At 31.4% G+C, this 27,772-nt stretch overlaps 2 protein-coding genes across 2 annotated transcripts; both read left to right on the top strand.

Annotated features, from left to right (window-relative positions):
• The first annotated feature begins 692 nt into the window (after positions 1-692).
• Positions 693-11,629, top strand: LOC124530449. Its single transcript, XM_047104621.1, has 11 exons — positions 693-764; positions 845-1,159; positions 1,249-1,530; positions 4,707-4,868; positions 5,092-5,258; positions 5,581-6,136; positions 6,352-6,362; positions 9,485-9,533; positions 9,729-10,010; positions 10,413-10,579; positions 11,238-11,629. The coding sequence occupies exons 1-11, from the start codon at positions 753-755 to the stop codon at positions 11,284-11,286; spliced, it is 2,052 nt and encodes a 683-aa protein (XP_046960577.1). The 5' UTR covers positions 693-752; the 3' UTR covers positions 11,287-11,629.
• Positions 11,630-22,102: 10,473 nt separating this feature from the next.
• On the top strand, positions 22,103-24,393 carry LOC124530613 (cuticle protein 19-like). The gene is made up of 4 exons (XM_047104850.1): positions 22,103-22,214; positions 22,501-22,788; positions 23,469-23,635; positions 24,139-24,393. The coding sequence occupies exons 1-4, from the start codon at positions 22,203-22,205 to the stop codon at positions 24,350-24,352; spliced, it is 681 nt and encodes a 226-aa protein (XP_046960806.1). The 5' UTR covers positions 22,103-22,202; the 3' UTR covers positions 24,353-24,393.
• Positions 24,394-27,772: the final 3,379 nt, after the last annotated feature.

Below are 27,772 nucleotides of genomic sequence, written 5' to 3' on the forward strand. Positions count from 1 at the left end.
ATAAGAATTAATATTTATTTATGTAAATAATACTATAACTTATTATTAAAATAATGTAATAAGAAGTAATTTATATATTTTCGAACGTGCTTCAACTGAATAAAAGGTATTTAAAAGTGTAAGGTCACATATACACATGGCATACATGTGTATACTTGTAATACGTGTTATTTTATACATTGTTTGACAAATTATTATAAGTTGAATTTTCAAAATAACTAAATATGAGTTAATTATTTTGAGTTAATTGGTTGCTTGAAGAAATATAAATGTAAACAACTACTTTAAATATATTTTGAGGGTAATTTTATAAGCCCTTTCTAAACTAAATCTAATTGACAAATTGTAAACTTTAAAAAAATATCCAAAAAAATATGGTATATTCATCTTCCTTATAAATTTTTGGGAGTATCGTATAAATCTATTGCTCTGAATGCTTCGTTTCTTAAACGTAGTTAAAAAGAAATACTTTTTTAAGTAGGTCAGTTTGATCAAGGATAATAATAAATAGCTACAATAGAATATATTATAATCATTTCATTTGAATTATTGCTAGTAGAACACCCACTGCAAATTGCTTAAATATATTTCAAGAGAATGGATCAATCATTGAACTTGCTCAAACTAAGGTCACAGTGTAAGCTTGTTTGACAACTTCCACTACTTACTAATTTTATATGCCCATGTGCGAATATAAATACATTACTTAGTACACATACTTATCATTCAAAGCCTGACAATCACAAGCAATCATGTTCTCTAAAGTAAGTTTCAGACTTTAAACATCTTGTTTAATTTTTCAAGTACACTTATGATATCGTAATAATTAAATAACTTTTTTTAGCTGGTAGCCTTCTGCGCTGTAGTGGCTGTGTCCTCGGCCGGACTTCTGCCTGCTGCTGTCCACTACTCCCCTGCGGCCGCCGTCTCCTCTCAAAGCATCGTACGTCACGATGAGCACGCTACTCCCGTCGCTAAAGTAGCCGTCGCAGCCCCAGTGGCCTACCACGCTGCCCCAGCCGCCGTTGCCTACCACGCTGCCCCAGCCGCCGTCACCTACCACGCTGCCCCTGCTCCCGTCGCCTACCACGCCGCTCCTGCGTCCATCGCCTACCACGCTGCCCCCGTCGGTAAAGTTATTGCCCAGCCTGAGGAAATCGTAAGTGGTCTTACCAAAATATTGTACTAAATTACAGTGTATGTCATCATGAATAATTTAATTTCAATGTGCTTCTCATCTATGTGTAGGCCTACCCCAAATACGAGTACAATTACTCTGTTGCTGACGGACACACCGGTGACAACAAGCAACAACAAGAATCCCGTGATGGTGATGTCGTGAAGGGCTCATACTCCTTCCACGAAGCCGACGGCTCTATCAGAACTGTGGAGTACTCCGCTGACGACCACAACGGTTTCAACGCAGTCGTTCACAACACCGCCCCCACCGCCGCTCCTGCTGTCATCAAGGCTGCACCAGTCGTCCTCAAGGCCCCCGTTTACGCCGCCCCCGTACACCAGTACTACCATTAAGTTCCTGACTCCACACAAATGTACCAAATGATTGTTAACTATTTATTTAATGCAATAAACGAAAAAATTTCGATAAAATTACATATTTTAATAATATCAAAAATATTAATTATTAATATTATAATATATTCGTACGATATATTCATATTTATGAAAATAACCCAAATCCTAAATTTCAACAAATATTTATGGTTTAGCTTTATATAGGACAAAATATAGAAATAGTAGTAGTAGTAGTAGTAATAATTTAGGACCGGATTTTAAGGTATTGATACCCTGGGGCCAAAAGTAGTGGAGGCCCTGGACTAACAGAATAGAGGAGACAGTTAACCCGGTTCCTCTTAATCCCGTACCGTAAATCTGGTTCTATATAGCCAAATTTTTTATTTGATAAATAATTATTGGAACGTAATCGTGTATAATATTGAAAAAGGAAGACACTAAATACATTTTATTGCAGTAAACGCTCAAATACGTCAAGATATGTTTCATTACGATCAGTTCTCCGGTAATAAATACTAAATGTAATCAATTATTTGCATAACCAATTCTTATTTATCTAATAGAAATATTATTGTCATTTTAAGTGTTATTGTTAATTTAATAAATCCATTTGAAGCAATAATTTATCTAGGTGGACAACCAAGCAATTGTCGGCCTTAGAGACAATAATATATATTTACTACTTGTAAAGTTTTATTGTATTATAAAGTTTACTAACTTTATAATACAATAAAACTTTACAAGTCGTAAAAATAATTAGGTTTGATTAATTTGCAATACCATGATATAACATCACAATGAAATAGTTTCATTGGACGCGTCTTCGGATAAAAATAGAAAAAAATTCACAATTTTTACAAATAATATTAAGAACAGTTGTAAATGTCACTAGACACTTCGATTAAGGGAATTATTTTGTATGAAATCTTCGTTGTCTTGGGTTGAAATTCTGTGAGCTTCACCAAACAGTTGTTGTCAGAAATCAACAGAATTTACAGCATTTGGTCTGCAATAGTCAATAAATAAGGCAAGAGTAATAATTTCCAAAAATATATTATACTTTCCAACATCGTGTATATTACAGCAGCATCCAAATTGGAAATATAAAAGTAAGCTTATTCATAATAGTTTAGGCCTTATCAAAGAAATCTCAATGAACTAAATAAATATACCAATAAAATGCGGCTATTCTTCGATTGTGATGATATAATTATCGGATGTTCCGTGTTAAGACTAACATGGATAAGAAAATCGCTCTTTCTCCATCGAAATATAAAAGTAAAACAAAGATAAAACATTGTTCTTAAAGAAATGATTGAAGTTTAGCTACACTTCTGTTGATGAATTAGGATTACTTCGATTTCAAGCAGACATGAAATTTTCCTTGCATATTATTTTTATAATCAACTGACCTTGAGAACTAAATCGTTATTCAATTGCGCCTGCAATGACACTGTGACTTACTCTTCGTTTAAATCAAGACTACAAGAATAATTAGTACTGCTGTTTCTTGTAGAACATAATATGATGAGTAAATGTTATTTACCCAGTCAAGTTTACACAAAGTCCTACTATCAAATAGTTTCCGCCCATGGACATCTGCAACACCCGGGGGCTTGCAGGTGCGTTGCCGGCCTTTAAGAAAGAAGTACGCTCTTTTCTTCAAGGTTCCCATGCCGTATCGATTCGCCGGGCGCCGGGAAAGCTGGTTCCACAAAATGGTTGTGCGAGGCAGAAAATGTCTAAGAAATCGCGCTTGTTGTGAATTTTCGGACATCAAGGTGGTGCGGGAGAAACTTCGTTTTTTTTACGAGATGTCCGAAGGTAAAATTCCGCAGCCGGGATTAATCCGAACAATTCCTCGGAACATTCCCAGTGAAAAAATCGGTAGAAGATGCAGAGTGATCCAACATCTCTACGCAAAGGATCAAGGAGATTGGAAAGGGCTTGATCGTCGATAATTCGAGCCGCTGTATGTCTTTATGCCTATAGTCTTTTTGTAATATTTAAATAACCACTTTTTGCGAAATGCATATGTATGCACATGCAACATTTTTTTTGTCGGTTAATCTCTTGACCGACTTGACAAAGATGGTACCTGTCATAGGCAGATAGCTGATTTAATAAGGAATAAATTATAAGAAAGGAATAAATAATAGAAAAAATTATAAAGGAATAAGGCTTAGGCTAAAATAATAACTTTTTCGTGACCACAGCTAGCTTAAGATAAATTAATAATAAAGCATTCTTTAGCAGTTTTATGTACCTTTACCGTAGAAACTTTTCAATTTCCTCTATTATTTCCTTCATTACAGAAACTACATTATTACACTGTCAATATAGTTATGATAACAGATTTATATAATAATAGTAATGAACGAAATGAACTGAAAAAAAAACAAATATCGTTGCCATTCATTGCGTTCTTATAATCTATATTGATTTCATATAAGATTTTAAATTAACATGGTTATTTTTATTATTAAAGTTATTAATTCGGGATATTTACCATGTTTTTTATTTTAGTTCGTAGATGACGTCGAAATATCGAGCTTAACCGAACAAAAATAAAAACATGGTAAATATCACGAAATTAATAACTTTACATACCCATAACCACCTGTAACTCTATAAAATTTTCCCTAAATATGTTTACATATTTACTTATATTTAAATTATATATTAGATACATTAGTAACATAAAGAAAAAATCGATTAATTGAATTGAGAAAGTAATATAACTTTAGATATCTTTCATACAAGCAATACTGCCTAACTATATATTTGACATACTCCACAAAGACTGATGACATCTTTATAGTAAAATAAAACAAATGAATAGTTATAAATGTAATAAAAAGGCATTACAAAAGTTTTAGAAAGCATCGATGCTATCGAACAAATCGAATCCATATTATTCTCACACAATAACTATATTGATGAAGCTAACTTGATAAGTTTTAGTAAATTTATATAATAGAAATTAAAAAAGTATATAATGGTAAAAAATGATAAACTAAATCAACAGTTACCCGGTACATCCCGTCAGAGACGGTTCATATTAAGTATTTCAATATGTTTTCAAAGGTAAGCCAATAATAAAACTAATTTATTATATAAAATTATATAGATTTAATTTCAAAATCAAAAAGTTTGATTTTGTTTTTCAGATGATGTTTCTAGTTTCTCTCATCTCTATCAGCACAGCTGTTCAGATTGACCCACATACTGGATTGAAAGCAGAATCATACTCCTCAAACACAGGGAGAGCTTGGCAAACGGTCAAATATTATCCTTCAAACTCTCCACCACTTTTCAAATACGACTTCCACGTAAGATGCAACGAAATAGTATACTATAATTACCTAAATATATGTAAGATTGATTTTATGTGGATCATTTAGTTTGTGGAAGAAATCACTATAAGGATTAATATGTCCTTCAAACTAAGTTCTATTCTGACAAAGTGATATTTAAAAGGAGTTACCAAATTCATAAAAATCCAAATTACTACAAATAGCAAATAATGTATTTATAACTTGTTTTACTTTAAAGCGTTATCCAAAATACGAGTTCGAGTATGCAGTATCGGATAAAAAGACAGGTGACTACAAACATCATCATGAATCCAGAGACGGGCATAGGGTTCGAGGAAGTTACAGCCTCGTTGAACCAGATGGCTCTCTGCGAAAGGTGGAATATAATGCCGATGACCAAAACGGGTAACTTTTAAATATGACATTTACATTTAATAATTAATCCTTATACTTATTATATACTTATTTATCCCAATAGAATACTTTTAGCGACTGTATAAGCAACTTAGAGACTTATCTAGAAAAATATTGCAAAGATTCACAAAATGCTGATAATGTTTTTACAAAGGATCATTTTAAAGTACTTATACAAGAATTCGTTGAAGCTTACATCATACTTTTTTTATTAATTTTTATATAAAAATAAATATTGAAGATCTTGGAAAATAAGTCACTTACACATTGGTATTTTTTTTACTTTTTCATTTCCGTCTATGATTTTTTTCAGATTTAACGCCGTAGTAAGCAAGAGCATTAACAAACACGGGGATAACGCTTATTCAGTCATCGGTCACACAAGACAGTTCCTACCCATTGGAAACGGTATTAAAATCAACCATTTCTTCCCTAACAAAAATTACCACTATCAAGAATACAATTCTGAAATAGAGGATGTTGAAGATAAACCTGTAAATGAAAGAAATACTGAAATTAAAAAAGAAGTAAGACAAAAAAGTATAAAAGAAGAACAAGGAGACAAAATGATACAACTTACACCAGTTATTATAGAGAATACTAATAAAAGTGAAGACATACCTATAGTAAAGGTAAACGCAATTGAAGTTCCAGTTGAAACAGTTCCAGGGCCAGTAATGGATGCTGTCGTTGATGACAAACAACAGAAAGAGACGGAGAATATCACTCAAATGCCAGTAGAAGAAATCACTATCAATCCTACACTAAGTGAATCGAGTGACATGTCTGAGGCAGGAAATTTAAAAAAAGAAGAACCAGTTGATGACTCCGAAGTTGCATCATCATATTATCATTCCAAAATTTATTACGTAGGTTTTTAATAATAGTAAAATTTGTCATAAAATTAATAGATAAATATTTTTAATAAATGTATATTTAATAAAATTGTTTCTGAAACTTTTTTGTTTATATTTAATTTAAAGTTGAAAAAGATAATTAACGAAATTGATTACACAATATGAAATATGTAGAAATAATGAAAATTGCGACGTTTCACATAAAACATTTTTTTTATTATATACAGGTGAGTTTTAGGTGAGAATTTAGTTTATCATTGAATTTACAAATTATTCAGAATTTTACTTTAATATGGAACAACTTTGATTAATTTTGTAGTAACAAAAACCTAAAAAGTTTTATTTTTTTCAAATATTTTTTTCACACGAATATAACGCACACTCATAAAAAATGGCGAATTTCAATTCGTAAAATTACATTTGATTAAAATGAAATGTTACTAACTAAAATTAGTTTTAATCGTAACTTTCCCAACACTTAACATTTCATAAATAACTCGAATAATACCTAGCGCTATACCATTAACTTTATCGAATAAAATTAAATGTGTTAGTGAGTTTAACAGAAAGGAACTTGCTGACACAGATCACAAGTGCATTTGTCACTTGAACAGCATACAATAGGCGATCAGTACGAATTGATTAGTACAATACACGGCCAGAATTCGAAGGCGTTTAATATTAGATATACATATATACATAAAACGTATTTGTGCATAAAAAACATAGATTACCTTTTTTAAACAATATAAATATCGGTAATGACTAGATCTTACTGGAACCTGACCTTTTTTTTCCATTTAATTATATCATTACATTGTATAAACGTCGCTTACCGCTGTTTGTCCCTATGTATGCTTATATCTTTAAAATTATGCAACGGATTTTGATGCGTTTTTTTTAATTGATAGAATAATTCGAGAGGACAATACATGGAGAATTTAGTAAAGATCGTGTCTTAAAAAATCTGTTGTAAATTTAGTATCAGCATTGGTAGTAAGTCGCTAGTAGTTAATATAACATTTTTAAATAAGTGTTTCTAAAATTGTTGCTATTGTACGAACATCATTTTTAAAGGTAATTCATTCGTCATGGTGTTAGATTTTATCTCGAATTGAATGAAAGACTTACCCATCCAATAGATAAAATCTATATCAACATTTTCTAAGCTCAAATGAATTAGATAGAGTACTCACGTACTGGCAATTCGTTCATTCAGAATAACACAAGCATACATAGGTACAGCAGCGGTCAAAATATTTTACGTTCTCTTAGAAATTTCGAATACGTTGCACAGATTAATATTAACACAATCTGTAATTAATATTATAAATGTGAAAGTGACTCTGTTAGTCTGTCTGTCGCTCTTTCAATATCAAACCACTGAACCGAATTTGATGAAATTTTATATGAACCAAACTTGAACACCAATAAAAGCCATAGGCTACTTTTTGCCTAACATATGACAACCAATTCCTAAAACGTAACTTAAAATTAAAGTATTGGTAGTCTCGTCTCGTTCTCGGCGGTAAAAGAAAACATTGTGAGATAACCTGCATGTATCAAATTTCACAGAAATTCTGCCACATGTGTATTCTACCATGTAGTTCCAAACCAAACCTTTTTCACCTGTTCCAAACCTTCTCCTCAATGGCAGAGGAGGCCTTTAGCCCAGTAATGGGAAATTTACAAACTGTTATAGTTATTTTATTTGTAAAAATGTTATTACAAGCGTTGATAAATAAAAATAAAAACTTAGAATAAAAAATTAAGAGCGAAGCTGCATCATTGTTTACCAAATATCTTGAGACATTAAGCCATCATCCTTGAAATACACATGGTATAATTACAAACTCAAAAGATTTACCTATAATTACGCTGACTCGATTACCCTTTGCCGGAACACGAGATAAGCTTTGTTGATTGGCAGTAAATTATATGGAAGAGTCATATCTACGAAATAAATATTAACTCTAATTATAGAATTATTAAATAACGAATGAACCAGATATAGTGTTTCAATCTCAAAACTGCAACAGGAATACGCTTACGTAAAGGCAACATTCTTGCTTCTAGAATATATAATTTAGTCAGATGACATAACTATTTAGGCTATTGTAACTAATAGAGCAATCTATAATTTGTTAGCTAAACTTAATGCTTCTCACAAACCATACAACTTTTAGGTAATTCATATGAAAAAATAATCAATTAATTATCTTTTATTAAGACTTATGAAGAAAAAAATATTAAGCAGTATAAAAATAAAATATGAAGTTTAAATATTATTCTATTTTTAAATTTCTTCAAATTCTTCTTTTTTAAGAAACAATGCAAAAAACATTGCTACAAATCCAGTTATTACAGTCTATTAAGACATTGATAGCCTATGTGTGGGAGCAGCATACGCTCATTTAATATCAAATTACTCAACTTTATTATTAGAAGCGCTATCACATAACCATTGTTGCCTAAATCGTGTGTATCTAAAATATTTTAATCACTAACAGTTAAACGGCCATGAATTTTACCGTCACGATTCAGATGTAAAATTTCGTATATAATAAAGTTTAATTTACGTAATTGATTCTATGCATTAATTAAGTAACAATTATAATAAGGAAGTGCAAAATTATTTGATAACAGTCTCATCAATGTATGAACAAATGAAATTGCAAACGAAATAATTTAGAACAATTACGAATATACCCATATCACTTCCTAATAAAAAATTTGAATATGATATGGTATAAATTAACAGTATGTTGTAAATACATTTCATATTTCCATTAGTAAAATAATTATATGTTACAAGATAACCTATTTTTTTCATTCTGATTTCATTACATATCACAAGTGATCTGTCGAATCAAATTTATGTAAAATACCCCCTTAGACGTTAAATACGTATTTGAAAAACTCTTACAATTAATTACAAGAAAAACCGTTTATTAATTATATTAGTACTCTTTCAATGTTTTCTGTATTGGTAATATCACATGATAATTTTAAAAATAACAAAATGTCCCATATAAACACCAAAATGATCGCATTGCCTCAGCTTAAAATATTACATATCCAAAAAGATTTATTATAAACGATTTTATTATGAAAATATAATAAATACAGTTCAATAAAGATCAAATGTTCTCAAATCGATAAAAACTGTAACAACAATATCCTCTCACCGCTGTTCATTTTTCTCTACATACTCTAAGCATATCGAATGTCGCAACTTGATAAAGCGAGTAGATTGGCAAAGCGGCAATTACGGTGATCCGATCGGATATCGTCAGGAATAGCCCCACCACGCCGCTGCTTATGTTTTGTTTGTTATATAAAAAGAGTTAACTAACAAAGCAGCACCAGTCGACAACTCCATTCTAACCAAAGCAAAATGTTCTCCAAAGTAAGCATTTTGATAATATTACGGCTAGATATTTTCGTAAGATTTGATTAGTATAATTTAAAACAATTAAATCTTACTTGGACGTTATGGTGTTTCATTTCTATAAAAAGCGCTTTTTTTTAATTATTCATGGCATATATATTTAAATGTATTTGTAATCAATCAAAAATATTGATCTATTTTATGTATATTTAGATCATCGTACTATGCGCGGTGGCAGCTGCATGCAATGCAGGTCTTTTGCACCATGCCCCAGCTGTATCACACAACGTGATCCACCACGAAGTACCAGCTCACTACTCGGTTCAAGCTGCCCCAGCTTACCACGCTGCACCTGCAATCCACTCAGCTCCGATCCATACATCAGTGATCCACTCTGCCCCGGTCGTCCATGCTGCCCCAGTAGCCCACGCCGTCCACGCTGCCCCCGCTGCTCACAGCGCCGGCCACGAAGAAGATCACTATGTTGATGAATACGTATGTATTAAAATATTGCTTAAATAATGTTAATCTAAAACTAATATGACATGTCTCTTTAAATGTTGATCTTTCTAACACCATTTATGATGTTTTTAGAGCGTTGAGCTATCTGTGTTTTCTTGTGAAACTACATTATTGAAAAACAACATTAAGGTTTTATAATAACTGACACTAATTTACATCTTGAGCCATATAAGATGAACTCAACTCAATTATCTATCAGATTAAAATCAATAAAAACGATAGAGTAACGACTGAATTTGTCGCAACACTCCTTTTTAATTAAATATCGCTGTGTACTATGTAATTTTCTTAACGCAATATGGTGACAAATGTAGACTAAATTACATATTACATTCAAAGTTACGATTGTAAAAATCTATGTGGGTTTAATTTCAGGCCCATCCCAAATATGGCTACTCTTACTCTGTGGAGGACCCTCACACTGGTGACCACAAATCCCAGCACGAGACCCGCGACGGTGACGTAGTCAAGGGCGAATACTCCTTATTGCAGCCTGATGGTTCTTTCCGCAAAGTTACATACACCGCTGACCACCACAATGGGTAAGCATCGGTTTCTCCTTACAGAATCTAATTTTGAAATGATTTCTATTTTTTAAATAGTCTAGTATTTTTTTAGTAGTCTGATTTAGACATTATTGAATAAAGTTGCACACTATAATAACTTCGCGTACTTTCACAAAAAAAAAAGGTAAAATTAAGTCTCGCTGTATGTGATAATGATATATAAAACTAAAAAAGGAAATTTTATTGTGTATTATCTTCATACGTAACGTGCGCAAAAAAAACTAACACAATTACATTTATTACACACATTTATGCAAACGTTAAATATTTCCAAATGTGCTCTAATTTTCGAGATGTTTCTTAAAATAACGGATGTAATTGCATTGACCTTGATATTACGTTGAAGATATTTAAAGCAATTCGAGACTTTATAACATAAATAAAAAAATAATTGATTTTTCTTTTGATTTCGAATCACTTTATGTAGGTCTCTCCCTTACTAATAAACTTCGTATAGATGTTAGTAAAACAATACTTTGTCCTCTTCTTTTAAATGTCAAATGCTGATGATAGAAAGAGATATAATTCGATGTGTCAAATCATGTCAAGCGAACCTTAGTCTGTAAACAGTTTGAACTTTAGACTTTAGTATCTATAACATTATGGATAGTATTAAAGTTGATTTCGTCAACAGATTCAACGCTGTCGTCCACAACTCGCCACCTGTCATCCATCATCATTAGAGGTTGTCGACCTAACTGTGATATTAGTGTAGATAATTTAGTTAACCGAATAAGCCTTAAATACCTATGTATTTCTATGTAATCTTCCGCTCTTGTATCTTTTGCTTTGTTGTTAATATGACGTGTGATGGGTTTCATAACTACATAAATCGTACAAAACAGTTTGCTCTCAATAAAACTTTTTATAGTATAATATAGTACATATACATGTGCCAAAATATGTAAGTTTCGATATGTGTGTTTGTGAATTTGAACGTTGATAAATATTATGTGAATTTTCTTAAAATGTGAATGATAATGAAACCCAACATCTACTCTGAATAAATTACAATACTGTGTTATATTTTATACTTTTATTTAAATATTCCTTCTATTAGCGATATTGATTTTATTGCACTTACATAACAACCAATAATTAATTAAAGTAAATGATAAAGGACGCATTAACATAAACCATGTAATATTTTTGTATGTCTCCGTACAAAAAACAATTCTTTAAGCTTTATAAATAAATTAACAGATGATTTAAACATACATTAAGTCAAATTAAGTTTATGTTACATTTTTTACTCTCTATTGCTGTCTTCTTTACATTATCCACCATTTCAGTTTTATTTCTGTGAAAATAAAACATTTTTAAAATAATGAACTACGATATTTAAATTGTTGTATAATCATAAAAAGTAAAATTGATGATAATTTTAGAGCAGTGGTATATCTGTGGAAATATATTTGACAGATTTGACAGCCAGCTTCCTGTCTGAAGCGAAACCTCTTTGGTAATTAGCTCGGTTTTTGCTTATGCGTTGATCCCTCGACACCACAGGTTAAGTACTCGATTGACAGATGCCTAACAAAAATGATTGAGCGGTTCTATTCTACACGGTTTATTACGATACTTATTATAATTAAATCAAAGCATATTTAAGTCACGTTTAATTTATTTTCAAGTTAATATTCTTGTAGTACAATTTGAGTTAAATTGAAATGATTCATGTCTGATGCGAAAAGAAAATAACATTCCTATAATAAAGATTATAGAGTACTCTTAGTGACGAGATGAATAAATAATTGGCATACGTGATGTGAAGTCTATACGAAATAGTTTTGTTCAATGTGTAGTAATTATGAAATCGTAGAAATACTAAGCTAGTTAACAAGTCATGTGAAATAATCCTTATCAACTTACATTGTTCTGAAACCGCGGCAATGAGATACATTTTCACAATGAAAGTGAATTAAGCTTTTCAAGGTCAAATTATTTAAACCTTCAAATGAGTATTAAGTTTAACCGTACTTTGATGCTAATTAATTAAAAAGCAACCGGACCCGACCACGATATTTTTTGTACATGAAAAAAATATAGGCCAATGTTTCTAACCGGTTTTATGGCGGCGTCTGTCTACCGTTTTTGATGACGTCATAATTACTCAGCTCACGACATTTATGTTTCATTCTTTATAGGTAACGTCTTTGATCTCGATATGGAACTAGTATTTGACAGAAATTAGTCATAAATTATGTATAAGAAGGCCAGAAAGTAGAAAGAACGAATGCAATTCGTTTTACAAGAAGTTACTCTTAAGGTTATACAGTTTACGCGTCACTGCCCAGCTGGATGGTTATTGCTTTTTTAAATACTCGTTATAGGCCAACATATAAAAATACTAGTAGTCGCCCGTGGCTTTGCTCGTATTTTAAGTGTTGGTTGCCATGTGATTGGCATAGAAAAGTTGTCTATGTCCTTTCTTGGAGTTTAAGTGTGCTTCATACCAAATTTCGTCAATTTAGGTTCAGCGGTTTGGTCGTGAAAGAGCGACATACAGACACAGTTACTTTCACATTTATAATATTAATAAAGATTAGTATCAGTTTCGACTAACTCTTCTTTGATTAAAAAAAATCTTTAACACATTGCATTTTTCTTTAATGAGGTTTTATTTAAACGTCGATTAATATCCACACCTGATTAAAAAAATAGGTAATGGATCGAACTTATCCCAAAACATACATGCCTTCCTTACTTGAAACTCCATCAAAAATTTAACTGGAATACCGTTGAACTCGAGTCCTTAACTCATAAATCATGTGTTCCATCCACTAGGTTATATCAGCTGGTGAACCGTAAAGGCATAATGGTACTCAGATACAAATAACCGATAAAATAAAAATATGAAGTATTTATATAACTCTGCGTTTATCTTTATGGGAAATACGATGCCCTTTAAGGCAAGATGCGGCACATCTGCTTCTTTATTAACCATTTAAAAAATCGAAACCAGTTCCGACATACGTCGGCCTTAAACTGTATGCAGTTAACCATTTATGAGAAAGTGGGTCCCTTTTTTATTTATAACCAATGACATATCAACTTTACATGTTGAAAGGGGACGGAATTACTAAAAAGTTTATATATTTTGACAATTAAAGTCATTATAAAAAACTGACTATATTAGTCCACACTAGATATAGATACAGATATCGACATATCTATATCTTAATTCTCTTTTCATATAAGTAAGTGGCCTGACAAATGGACTGACTAATGGTAAGTGGTCACCAATAACCATACGCATTGGTACTGTAAAAACTATCAATTAATGGGATCTTAGATATTATGTCTCTTGTTCATATAGTTACACTGGCTTAATTAACCTTGAAACTGGAATAATAATACTAAGCATTGTTGTTTGGCAGTAGAATACATAATTAGTTGGTGATTCCTTCCCATTGAGATTGGACTTGCGCAATGCACAACCAGTGAGCCTGTGCATTTCATTTTCTGTGCAATCATAATTTTATTTACATTAAAGGATTTTTTTGCTATTGTCTGTAACATCGAGAAATATTTATAATTGGTAGTGGCGTATTACGCCGAGTATTTATCAAAAATACACAACAAAAACTTCAATATAAAAATATTTAAGTTTCGATTAAAACATTATCTAAGTAAACGCATTTATTTAGTGAAAGCGTTCTGATACTCAACCCACAGTTAGGACAAGTTGCATTGAAACTCTGTTACCTACATATTTAATACGAGATGTAGCAATTGAACCACTTTGAATGTACACTGTCGCTATGATCAGTTATAGCGATCAGCGAGACTATTTAAATTTAGAACTTAACGTTTTGAAACAATACAAATATAACTGTATTGTAACTTGTATAAATTACGTAATTAGAAAACCAAGTAGCGCTTTAGCGATACCCTATAAATATAAAATTTAACCTATTAAGCTTAAACATTAGTTTTTCAGTTTATTAGTTTCATTCAAAAAAAAAATTATTAATTAGATGATAAAAAAGCGTGGAACTAATACATGTTGTCTTAGAAGCAGGATATATTAATTAAAATAATTGTATTTAATAAACATGACTTTGTATTTTTTAAATGTTGAAAAAGAGTAACTACTGAGTTTTACTCAAGTACAAAATCAAGTATCAAAAGTATCAAAAGCACTTTTGAATGGTCACGTTATAGTATTGAATTTAATGAAAAAATTGAGTTAGTTCGGTCCAGATATCTTAATTAAATACAGTAAACATACATATAAAGTCTTCTATTGAGTTGAAAGCCTTATTTAGAATGCACAGCACATGTGTTTTGTAGAAACTGTACTCCATATTTAAACGACTTATCTCTCAATTACACGGATACGAAAGATTTCATATTAAACCATGCAAACAAATCCTACGACGTTAGCACATTATTCAAGTATATAATTAAAAGTATATTTTTAAATTGATACACTATAGAATCACAGTAAAAGTTCCCACTAAACAATGAAACTTATGTAAGATAAAATAAAATATACTAAAAAAGATTTTCTCTTCGATAAATTCAAACAATCACGCAAAGTGTTATTGACATTGAAATTATAGATCGCGTGATATAAGCTGTTTTAATGTTTAACATTGTATAGTATTAGATATCAATATGGCGAATGGAGTGAATGTTTTATGTAATATTTCAATAAAAGTAAAGTAACAGCCTATGACTATCACGTTGCTTAGCAAATTCTTTGCTTTTGGCTTTACTCCGCCATATTACTACACTAGTGGATCTTGAAATTTGACATGATTGGAGCGATATATCAATTACAATTTTTGATGATAATAAGTGAAATAATTTTTAACATGCCCGGAGATGTGGTATATCGAAAGTTGGAGATATATCCGTTAGATCTATTTTCAAGATAACAATTTACAGGATAAATAGAATGGTCACGGGTAGACTGTCTACCCGTGACCACGAACACTGCAAAGTGCTCGAAACGTCGGGATGTTTAAAAATAATTAATATACGCGTTTCATCCGTTATAATTAGTTTTATTTAAATGTGTAATAATCGCGAAAATTTAAGACAACATTAAATTATTTATATTTTTTTGTATTATTCTTAAAACTATTTTGTATATTTAAATCTTTATTTAGCTTAGCTTATAATTATTAATAAGTAATTGAACGTCATTGTCCTCTTGTGTGACTTGAGTCTATTAATTTATGTCTCATTTAACACATAATAATTTAAATAAAATAACATTGTTAGATACTTAAATTTCATTATTACTTGGATACAAACCGACATCATATCAAACGTTACCTATTTTTTAATTGCAGAAAATCTACAATAGTCTTTAATATTTCCATTCTGGGCTAAGCCCTCCTCTCTCTTTAAGGAGAAGATTTGGAGCATATTCCACCACGCTGTTCCAATATGGGTTATAATTTATTATTATTTTTTAATATCAATATTGTAATCAAAGTTAAAGTTTAAAATTGTGTCGATTACGTCCATTGTTTGAATACGTCTTCCTGTAATTTTTTGTATAATTAGTTTGTACTCATGGTAATATATTTATAAACCCCTAAGTAAGAAATATATTAAGAAATATATTTATAAACCCCTACATATAAATATAGAGTTAAATTTATATAAAAATAGAGTTTCTTTCACGTTAACGAAATAAATATACTTTTCTTATTATTAAAATACCACATAGCAAGTAATCATATACTTGACACACATTAAGGCGAGCGGTGACAGGCGCACTTCATTCACGGGAGTTTTGTCCCATTAGCCGTCACGGTACACGACGGTCTTACTCTCAAACCGCGATAAAAAACGTCCACGTTAAGATTACAATAAAAAGAGGCAGAGGAGATCTTCGCTGCTTTTCGATCTACAGTAATTAATAAGCTGATAATGTTAGAATAGTAACTACTGTAAATCTCTGTCCGCCAGAAATTGTCACAAAAATATTAAATTAAATTTTAAAAAAAGGCACGAGCAACTGTGAGCCCGTGGATGTAGCGTAAAATAAAAAAAAAAGAATTTCACACTTTATTCAATCAAATTGAATTATTTCCTTTTAAGGCTGTATATGAAAGATCTCGTATTAGTGACATTGTATTTATACAAGTTACAATACGTTTATAGCTTTATTGTGTTTATTATTGTTTATTAATTCAAAACATTAATTTCTAAATTTAATGTCTTGCTGATCGCTATAACTGATCACAGTGTACATTCAAAATAATTCAATTGCTACATCTCGTACTACAGGGGACTTATCTGTAAATATCTCTCTCATTTCGACCAAATTTCTTAATTTACTAGGTTTTTATAAGGGTCTTGTATAAGTGTCGATCAACACGTAGCTTAAACTAAAATAATTATAGTCTTAAAATTTGAAGGAAACCTTCGTCTAGTATGAAAACACTGCATTAACTACCTTTACTTTATGATCAGGCCTTATGCAAGCCTGTTCAGGTAGGTTAGATTAACGATAGAATATACGAGTATGATAGGTGGCTCTACTAAGACAGCTTTGGACAAAGCCCTGCCATCCAAAAATATTACTGGAAAGAGATAAATATATATTCCATTTGAATATTTCAATGGGTTGCTTATTATATTCATCTATTTTAAGTCTATATTTTTATTTCATTGCCCAAATCATGTAGAAAACTGGGACATTCTTCACTCATATACGAAATTCACTTAGAAAACATATTGACATTTTTCATTGTGATTCTTAGAGTATCAGCTAGAGCTTTATTTTAGTTTAAGATATATAAGTATATAATAGAATTTCTATACCCTAGTATATTTAAGTTTAACATAGAAATAAATTACAAATTTAAACTTTAAATAATAGATTATTCATTTAAAAAACGTTTAATCTAATGTTACATCTGTGATTTAAGAAACCATATTTGCGTGCAACTTATAATAACTTCAACTTTATATTTATAAAGAATCAAAACGTGTGACATAATAATTTTAATGTCAATATACTAACCGTCTTAGATTAAATACTTTTAGTAAATGTGAAACATAAAATACGACCATTGTGAAAATGTTAGCGAACGCGAATGAAATTATGCCGCAGTTATACCCAATTATATCAGAGTAGTCGCTTTGTAAATCTCCGCGAAATTTCGTTGCAGTGACATGATATACGACGTAAGATAAAAATCGACGTAAAAAATAAACGATGCCGAAGGTTTCGTTAAATTGGTCGATTTACCAATATCGTGTTTTACTGTTGACCTTCGCGAAAAAGCTCACCGATATTGTGGGACAACGCAGACACAATACCAATAATGTAAAGCTTAAAGCTTATAAAAAATTTGAAAACACATTTGCTTGGGGTAACGGTACAAAACAATTTTAAAAGATAGGATACTCATTCTTTAGTGAAGCTCATCTTGTGATGACCTTTGTGTTGCTAGAATACTTTGGATTGCAAAATAATCATAATATTTAGAATCACATTCATTTTACCCTTATTCGCGTGTGCGATAATATTCTTGAGAAATTTTTGTGCTAATAATTATATTCTCTCTATCAAAAAAATCAAAAATCAAAATCAAAATAAACTTTATTCAAGTAGGCTTTACAAGCACTTTTGAATCGTCATTTTACAATTAAGTGAAGCTACCACCGGTTCGGAAAGTAGATTCTACCGAGAAGAACCGGCAAGAAACTCATTAGTTACTCTTTTTTAACATTTAAAAAATACAAGGCCCTGTTAATTGATTATAATTATTTAAATTAATATATCCTGCTTGGAAGTCAACAGTTATTAACTCCACGCTTTTTTATCATCTATAAAATCTTGTATCGAATAATATTTTCTATTTCTTTCTTCATTCTTTTTCCATCAATGTATTTTTTACAAACGATTTGAACGAATTTTATTATAGAAACGGATATCTTGCCCCAAGAAGGATTTATTGACTTTGCGGAGTTGGAAACTTGACGTTATAAGCTTATCCTTACTCCAAGTGCACATACAATGATTATCACTGAATTTATCAAAGTGATCAATGTTACTGTGAATATACATAATATTGTTGTAAATATATTGCGACGCAACAGTGAGTATTCCCACTTTGTTAAAAACATCCCGAAGAGAGTCTCTAGCTCCAAGATTATAAATAAACCGGATTGCTCTCTTTTGTAAAATAAAGACAGATTCAATATCTATAGCGTTACCCCAAAGCCATATGACATAATACTGTGAAAATAACCAAAATAAACTAAATGAGCGGTATCAATATCAGTTAGTTGTCTAACTTTTCTAACCGCGTATGTTGCGGAGCTGAGTCTTCCTGTTAGGGATGATAAATGAGAAGTCCACTAAAGTTTGGAATCCAATTCTATTCCTAAAAACACCATAGTATCAGCTACTTCAAGACGGTCACCATTTAAAGATATATTATAATTTTGCTTGCTAACATTGGGTAGGGTAAAAACTACACATTTTGTTTTTTGAGCATTCAAAACTAAATTATTTACTGTAAACCAATTGTGTATCTGCGGTAATGCACCGTTCACATCGTCATAGTCACTTTTTTCCTGTCAACCTTAAAAATCAGCGAGGTATCGTCAGCAAACAACACTATATCACAAATACCCTTAACATAGAAAGGAAGATCATTTATATATACTAGGAATAGAAAGGGACCCAAAATTAAACCTTGTGGAACTCCCATTTTTAACGTAGATCCAGAAGACTTTATTCCATTAATGAAAACTTGCTGGATTCTTTGACTTAAATATGAAGCAATGAGATCAAGAGCTTTACCCTTAACACCGTAATATTTGAGCTTATAAAGAAGCGTTTCGTGTTCTACACAATCGAATGCTTTAGATAAATCACAGAATACTCCAATAGCGTTCTGTGATTTCTCCCAAGCATCGTAAATATGTTTGAGAAGCGCAATCCCCGCATCAGTTGTCGAGCGACCTCTTCTAAAACCGAATTGCTCACCATGAAAAATAGCATTTATAAAACCCGATAATTCTCAAATTGGACTCAGGAATTAAACTCAGAATCCAGAACAACGAAGCAATTAATTAGTATACGAATAAAATTAACCACGTATTAGTCAGATAGATGTAATTGTTTTCAGTCTATATTATTAATATTATAAATGTGTAAGTTTGCCTGTATGTCGCTCTTTCACGACCAAACCGCTGAACCAAATTTGATGAAATTTAGTATGGAGCAAACTTGAACTCTAAAAAAAGACATAGGCTAGAACATAGCGAAACAAAGTGACTACAGTAAAGAACATACATATTTATTAAGATATTAAATAATAATTTAATAATAGTACGTATTTTGTGGTACATACAACCATTTGCTTTATTTTTATTAAAAATTACATTTTGTAAATACTACAAAAAATTAATCATATTTAAATTTAGTAACAAATTTAAATAATAACTGTAAAGAAAACCCTTTTTAACGTTGTATGAAATTGACATAAATTATATTTTTTCTTGGTTATATATTTGTAATTTTATTATTGTTGTAATATTTTGTCTTGCGTCTGCGCACGTATTTATTCATAAACGGTTAAGAAGCCAGAAAGGAAGTATGCAGTACGGTCATTATTACTTGCACCGAAGACACAATGAATCACACCAAGCAACATACATAAACAGTCAAAATAAAATATTTAATATATCTACTAATGTTTCCATCTATCTATGAATTTTACATCGAGTTTTAAAATTAACAAAAATATAAGAGAAATATTCATATATGGAATTTGTAAGCGAATTCACGAAAAAAATATTTTTTAGTTCATATTTTATATTATCAGTCAAATCTGATTTGATTTGACTTATAATAAATAAATATCAGTCACTAAATGCTTATTGAAATATTTTTGTAACAATCGTTAGCATTTATTTTAAAGTTTGTGCACAAGTAACATATTGACGATACTAAATAATAATACTTTCAACCATTGTACCCAAAGCCTAATGAATTACACAACGGTTTAGTAGAGCACTCAGTGCAACCCAGAGCGCTACTTTCTTACCGGATCGCATGCCTCGGCCGTGTTCATACTAGCCAATAAATAATATTTAATATGATATATTACTTCTTTTTTGTAATATATGTATCCTTGCTTGTAAAATTATAATATACAATATTTGATAAAGACTAATTTATGATTTATATATACTCAAAAAACTTAAATACAAAGATGTAGATCTTGATAAATGATTTACATACTTGCATACATTACTTAGTTTAGTAAAAAATTATTTTAATGTAAATTATTAAATAATATTTCGTCAACTTATAAGCATATATCTATAAAAGTAATATGTATCGTTTTATGGTAAAGCGAGACAGACAAGAAAATGGGTCAAATGATGGTATCTGGTAACAACCAATATACAATGTGCTGTAAACAACCGAACTAATATGTTATGTTCATTGGCCTTTTTAGTTACACGGACTCACTCACACTTCGAACCGGAACACGACAATACTGAGTACTGTTGTTTGGCGGTAGAATTACCTAGACAAGCTTACCGATACCGATGTGTTTCAGCCAATTATTCTTTAACTGCTTGAAAATTTGAATGGCACAAGCTTGCACTTGAAGTCGATCCAGATAGTAGTTGTACTTGAAGTAGACCCAGTAGAGTAGTGCAAAATAGTCCATAAACTCACTATATTGTCATTACAGTCTATAAAAAAAATAAGAGATTGTAAGATTTCAAGGGTCAGTCATAGATAAGTTCAAAGGGCAATCATAACAACCTTTTTCACATTAACTCCTCCACGCTGGTTGTCTGGAAGAAATCGCTTTTAAGCGATAAGACCGCCTGTTGTACATTTATTCTTTTTTCATATATTGTGTTATTGAATGTAAATTTATTTTTTAGTGTGTGTGTACAATAAAGAGTTATTATTATTATTATTATAACAACCTGTTTCCAGGTGCAGTCTATTTTGTGCCTTATGAGCAGTGTAAATAATGAATAGAATCTCTTACCATCTATTGGCATATTTTATTTTTTTAAGCTAGAAAGTACTCTTAGTACCAGTCCTGGCAATAAGTCAGTACATCCCACATCGCTAGTAATCTCAATATTATAAACAAATATGCTATAAAGTAACTAAACAAAGAGTAGCTTTGGTGAAGTATTTATAATCTTCTCAAATGCGGTCAGCCGAACGCAACCAATAAATTTACAGATGGATACTAATTGTGTGAAAATTCTAATTATCATTGATACTATAACGCTAATCAGATATTCACACTTAAACTAAAACCTAAATTTATTTTTATCTTTAAAAGAAAAAAAAATAAAGATCTTGCAATTAAAATTAAACGAAAAAGCAATTTATCTTGAATATTAATATCGCCTTTACAGAAGAATCGATTAATTCATTAAACAGGAAAGTTGAAAGGGCTCATTGTAACCTTGAGGTCGAGATCTGTCAAAGTGACGTAATAAAAAGGTAACAGTTCGTGGTGTCGTATGTTGGGCCGGTTTTGGTATTCGGTGACACGGCTTCCAGCCAGTATAAAAACTACGTCCCGACCTACGTCCTTATCACATAAGTCCAGTCAATCAATACAGCATCAACATGTACTTCAAAGTAAGATTTACATATAATAAATTAAATAATATTCAATAAAATTAATCAAATTCAAGTTATAAGTCTAACTATTTGTCACCCGCGGCTTTGCTCCCTTTTTAGGGGTTCGATTGTCAAGTTGTTAGGCAAAAAAAAGTAGCCTATGTCCTTTCTTGGAGCTCGAGTCTGCTTCATACCAAATTTCAACAAATTCGATTCACTGATCATCAACTTCGATGAAGAGCGCCAGACAAATAAACAGAGTTATTTTCACTATGTCTAATTATGTATAAATTTCCTTATATAGATCATTGCAGTCAGCATTCTTGTGGCAGTCTGCCATGCGGGCGTCATCGAGGAAGGACACGGCCATGCCGTCTCATCTCAAAGCATCGTCCGCCACGACCAGCCCACTAACGGAGCTACGCACTACGCTCCCATTGTTTCTCACGCCACTCCTGTCTTGACCCATGCTGCCCCAGTTGTACACCACGCTGCTCCCCTCCTCCACTCCGCCCCCGTTGTCCAACATGTAGCCGCTGTGTCCCACTCAGCACCCATTGCTCTAGCCCATGCAGAACAGATCGAGGACCACGTGAGTACCAAACCATAAACAAATTAATCTGAATCTGAGTAACAAGAATAACAACTTTCCAACTAAATCGGGAAGTTTCACTGTTTATTTCCAACCTAACTATTAGATAAAGGCATATCCATAAATTTAAACCACTTGATTTATATTTAAGTGGGACACTTTAGGCATCTTGCGGATAAAGGATGAATGTTGTAACATAAAGTTGTATATAATCGGGTTAATTTTTTTCGACTGGACACCAGCTACTTTTATTGTTTATATTTGAATCTATATAGTTATAATATGGACCAATTTTTTATAACAATGAAAGTGAAAGGCTAACTTTATCAATCTAATTATAATATGTTCAGTTAATACGAGTCAATTAAATGTTTATTGAGCAATGTTCTTACATTATTACAAGACTATAGTTTTGTAATAACAGTATCTACTATTTGTCATGATTTGACTGTTATTAATATCCGTTTGTCGGAGAAAATAAAACATATATCAAAGCGTAATTGTTTAATGACCAAAAAATAATTACGATTATTATAATGTTGCAATTATTTTTAAACATGTAGCGTTTTTGGAACGCAAAATATTTATATAATTAATTCTTTTAATGTATCAATGATGCAACTTTTCTTTCCTTTTGTTATTTTTGACTGGCATTTTATTAATTTCAATTTATTATACAGGCACCAGCTCACTACGAATTCTCCTACTCCGTCGAAGACCCACACACTGGTGATCACAAATCTCAGCACGAGAGCCGCGAAGGAGATGTTGTAAAAGGAGAATACTCTCTGGTCCAGCCCGATGGTGCCGTGAGAACCGTCGAATATACCGCTGATGCCCACAATGGGTAAGAATAATTTAAATTCATTAAAGCAATGAAAGATTGATATTAGCAAGGATGCAAATTATTAGTACTTGAATATTGTGTAACACTGAACGTAATCTATTGAATATGCACGTGGTAAATTCTACGACTCGTTCCTGAGTGAATATACAAATTAAAATCAAAAACAGCAACATACACGCGATCTTTGATATGGAACACGAATGTATTCCATTACCACATGTATGAACTTGCTTCGAGTGCCGCGAGTGGTTGGCATTGCGTAAGGAAACTCATGTTCGCAAAGATCGGCAAAGCTAGCGAGACTAACAACCCGTGCTCCTAGGACAACGTAATTTATCTTTAAACAAATGTTGTTTCGGTCAATGAATTCGATAAAATCATTGCATTCGAAATAAAATAAGTATTTCAATTGTACCAAAAGCGTATTTCTTAATAAGATGAATAAAACAAAAATGTATGAGTATAAGGTAAAAGTGTGTTAAATAACGTTTTAAAAATTTCAGCTTCAACGCTGTTGTGCACAACTCCGCTCCATCGGCCCATGCTGCTCAAACTCAAGCTGAGCACGCAGGCTCCGTGGTCCACGCCGCGCCCGTTGTTCACGCCGCCCCTGTGGTCCATGCTGCTCCCGTCGTCCATGCTCCCATTGTCCATGCCGCTCCATTGGTTCACGCTACTCCCGTGATCCACGCGACTCCTTACCTAGCCCACCATTAAGTTCTACGTTATTTCCTATACTGTAACTCCTAATAGAAATAAATCATTATTTATATTGAATGTTTCTTTTTTTTCTCTCTCTGCAAACTTTTGCGTCCGTGCCTGTGAATATTTTATATTGAACCTTTATTAAACAGTTCTGTCCTATTATTAATAAATTTATCGTTACCATAAATAATATAATTTATATAATATAGATCATATATTGTATCTTTATAAGTTTATTTATTTGTATATAATATTCTATTAAATTATCAAATCTGACCGAAGCTCAGTTTCGAGGTAAAACAAATGAAATATAACTACCATGTCATTATTACATACTAGTTGAAATCGTTACTCATTAATCATCTCCAAGTTGGCTCGTTTAAAACGTTATTTTATAAATATGCTTAAAATAAATCTAGTTTCAGTTCGGCAGATGGATTCTTAATGATTTCAGCAAGCAAAGCATTATTTAGTCGTTCATCTAATTTTCTATTTTAGACACATAATTTACAATTAAATTCGATCGAAACTATCACATTACAATCTTATGTATAGGTAGTAATGATAAAATGCCAAAAGGAGATTAAATCGAAAGATTTAATCGACGAAGTAATCTCGTCTAATGGTTGTCTCAAATTTATGAGGTTACATCACTTACTATCTAGCATGTAAGAATACCTAAATCAAATGATGAAACATTAATCCCCTATTGTTTTAGACCTCTATCTCACCATGCATGTACAGATATCTTTATGCAACTGAAACAAAGATCCACACAAACAATACAACACTAAAATATCATAAAAGGTAATTAACACCTTTTACTAGAAAAATAACATTTTATTACAATTTGAAATTTTTGAAATTATAACGTATTATATAATCATTTTTATTATTAATTTGCATAACTTTGAATAAATATGTTATTCGCACACGAAATAGGTGTGCGAATTAAATACATCTTCTCTACAAAGTTTTAAATAAAGTGGCTTCTCGACATTTGTAGGATTAGATCTTGTAAGCTATGCGATAGATTTTAATATAGTTCATCAATAAACCGATTAATTCAAGAGGAAGATTTTAAGGTATACATTATAGTAGAGAAATACAGCGAATCTTATAGCCGCTAAAAGACAGAACGCTTCGTTTTATGTATCTCTTCAAACTTGATTTATTTTATAGTATATATAGACCCTTAGTGTACCCATGTAAAGCTGGGACTGGAAGCCAGTTATATATATAAATCTTCTGTATGTGAGTTCGTAACGGAATTTTTAAACGGATGGACCGCTGCGATGATTTTTTTGTGTGTGTTTGATTTGGTCTCTGGACTCTTAAATTGGACCCGGTAGTCCCAGACAAAATCGTGACGAGCAGCAAACTTTTAATAATTAACTTTTTTACACTTATAATGTCTGTCGTAACATTCTGGCAAATGTTCTAGTTCTTAGAAACGTACAAATAAACTTCGACGTAGTTGAGTAGTAATACAAATTAAATACAAGTATTATAAAATAAGAAACACTTCATTTTTGGAAACATTGCGTTTTCAATTTAGTAATGTGTAAAGTTAAGTAATAAAAACTGCAACGAGGTCTTAATATTTCATCATCGGCATTTTAAAATTGGATTAATCCTAAAACATATTATAGATGCTGCCTTGGTATAAAAATAATGAAGCTAACTTAAGTGATCAATCGAATCGATTTTCACCCTTGATGGCATATTAATAAGAAAAAAAATCTTTATCTTGATACATATACCCGATTTTTTTATATCTTTATTAGTTATTGAAATAATTTTATGGTCTTATGATCGATAAGTTACATAGATTAACATATTTACCGCGTTATTTGTTCTCATAGCTCATATATGAATTTAGGTAGATAACGGCATCACGGCAGGACGCGAAAGTAAGTTTCTACGTTTGTTAACTTTAAAAGTCTCAACTATACAACACATCGTTCAATTTACATACGTATAGTGTGAGGTAGAGACAAGGAATAACATATCACCTGACTCCTTAAAATACGCAAAAATATTGAGCGAAAACTGTTGTTTAAAAGCGAGAATAATACTCAAATTAAAGTGGTCAAAATATCCTATCATGTTTGTTACACGATCTTGTAGGGTTTGTGTAGATTATGTTCAAGGATTTGCTTTGATTTATTTCACTTTGTTAATATCCCGTTATAATATTAATTAATAAAAGGAAATTATAATAATAATTATGATACGTTACAAAGATTACATTATATGAATGTAGTAATCGGAATGAAATATTTCTTACATTATATTCGAATTAAATATATTTGAAATATTGTCATTAGCCTTTTTCTGTGAAAGGAAATACAAGACAATAAGAACAGTCGTTTTGAGAGGAAAAAGTTAATTTTAAAATGAGTCACTATAACTCGTTACTCGTGTCTATCAGTTTGATGTCATACACAAATGAACCTGTAAAAAATATACAAAAAAAATCTAGCCTGGGATAATCATATTTTTACAATTTACGGGATACCGAGAATGCACCTCGTTTAAGAATAGGTCGCACGTGACTTATTCTATTCCCACCTGACTTCTACGACGTCCCAAGACTAGGTTCGACCTCTAAGGAGGCGCCTAAAGACTGCAATTGTTGATTTTATTTATGAAATTGTATATTTATTTAATTCCCTTCAGTGCTCTTAATTATTTTGATATCCATCAATTTTTTTCACCCGGAAGTTGCATCAAAATCTATTTTCGTTATTTTATAAATTTTGTTCTTAACGTCTTGTCAAAATATTACAAATGAATTAACTACTTCAATTAATAATTGTATTACATTCGAACGGTCAATATTCCACGCATGGTCAAAAAAAATTTGAAAAAAAAGCAATAACCGCAAATGCCGAATATGTGTATACTTTAATAATCGCCCCGCAGCCATGCCGACGGCGTGCTGGTGCTTTGAACCCAAAATTGAACATTGATTTTTAAACCATAGACCACAGTGTAATATTACAAACGTAAGTGACAAGACGGTTTTTATAAGCAATAAATGATTATCTGTGTACGTATGAAACGTATGAAATTTTGGAGTATATCTCGTTTTGACATACCGAAAAACGAAATATATAACCTAAATTCCCAATTGTGAATAATTGCTATGGTATCAACGTATATAAAATCATAGTATAAAAGAAGTGCTACTCATTGCCCGAGCACTGTTTTAAATCATTATTATAGACGATAGATGCGATCCGGTTATGAGAGCAGCGTCATGTACACCAAGCCTTAAAACAATTCTCCTCACGCAGATATTTTAATGATTCGATTTATTTTTCGTATCAGTAATAAGATATGGCATAACGAATTAATAGCTTATTCACGCGTAAGTATGTTACAATTTAAGTGTCATATTTATAATACACCGATAACTTCATGATT

The sequence above is a fragment of the Vanessa cardui genome, chromosome 6 (genome assembly GCF_905220365.1).
Source record: "Vanessa cardui chromosome 6, ilVanCard2.1, whole genome shotgun sequence".
Lineage (NCBI taxonomy): Eukaryota > Metazoa > Arthropoda > Insecta > Lepidoptera > Nymphalidae > Vanessa > Vanessa cardui.

What these genes read in the sequence shown, in the direction of transcription:
- LOC124530449 (XM_047104621.1), top strand. An exon ending in TTGCCCAGCCTGAGGAAATC is followed by an intron (nt 1,160 to 1,248) that starts GTAAGTGGTCTT and finishes ATCTATGTGTAG; the next exon opens with GCCTACCCCAAATACGAGTA. An exon ending in CCGTACACCAGTACTACCAT is followed by an intron (nt 1,531 to 4,706) that starts TAAGTTCCTGAC and finishes TTTGTTTTTCAG; the next exon opens with ATGATGTTTCTAGTTTCTCT.
- LOC124530613 (XM_047104850.1), top strand. An exon ending in CAGAACAGATCGAGGACCAC is followed by an intron (nt 22,789 to 23,468) that starts GTGAGTACCAAA and finishes TTTATTATACAG; the next exon opens with GCACCAGCTCACTACGAATT. An exon ending in ACCGCTGATGCCCACAATGG is followed by an intron (nt 23,636 to 24,138) that starts GTAAGAATAATT and finishes TAAAAATTTCAG; the next exon opens with CTTCAACGCTGTTGTGCACA.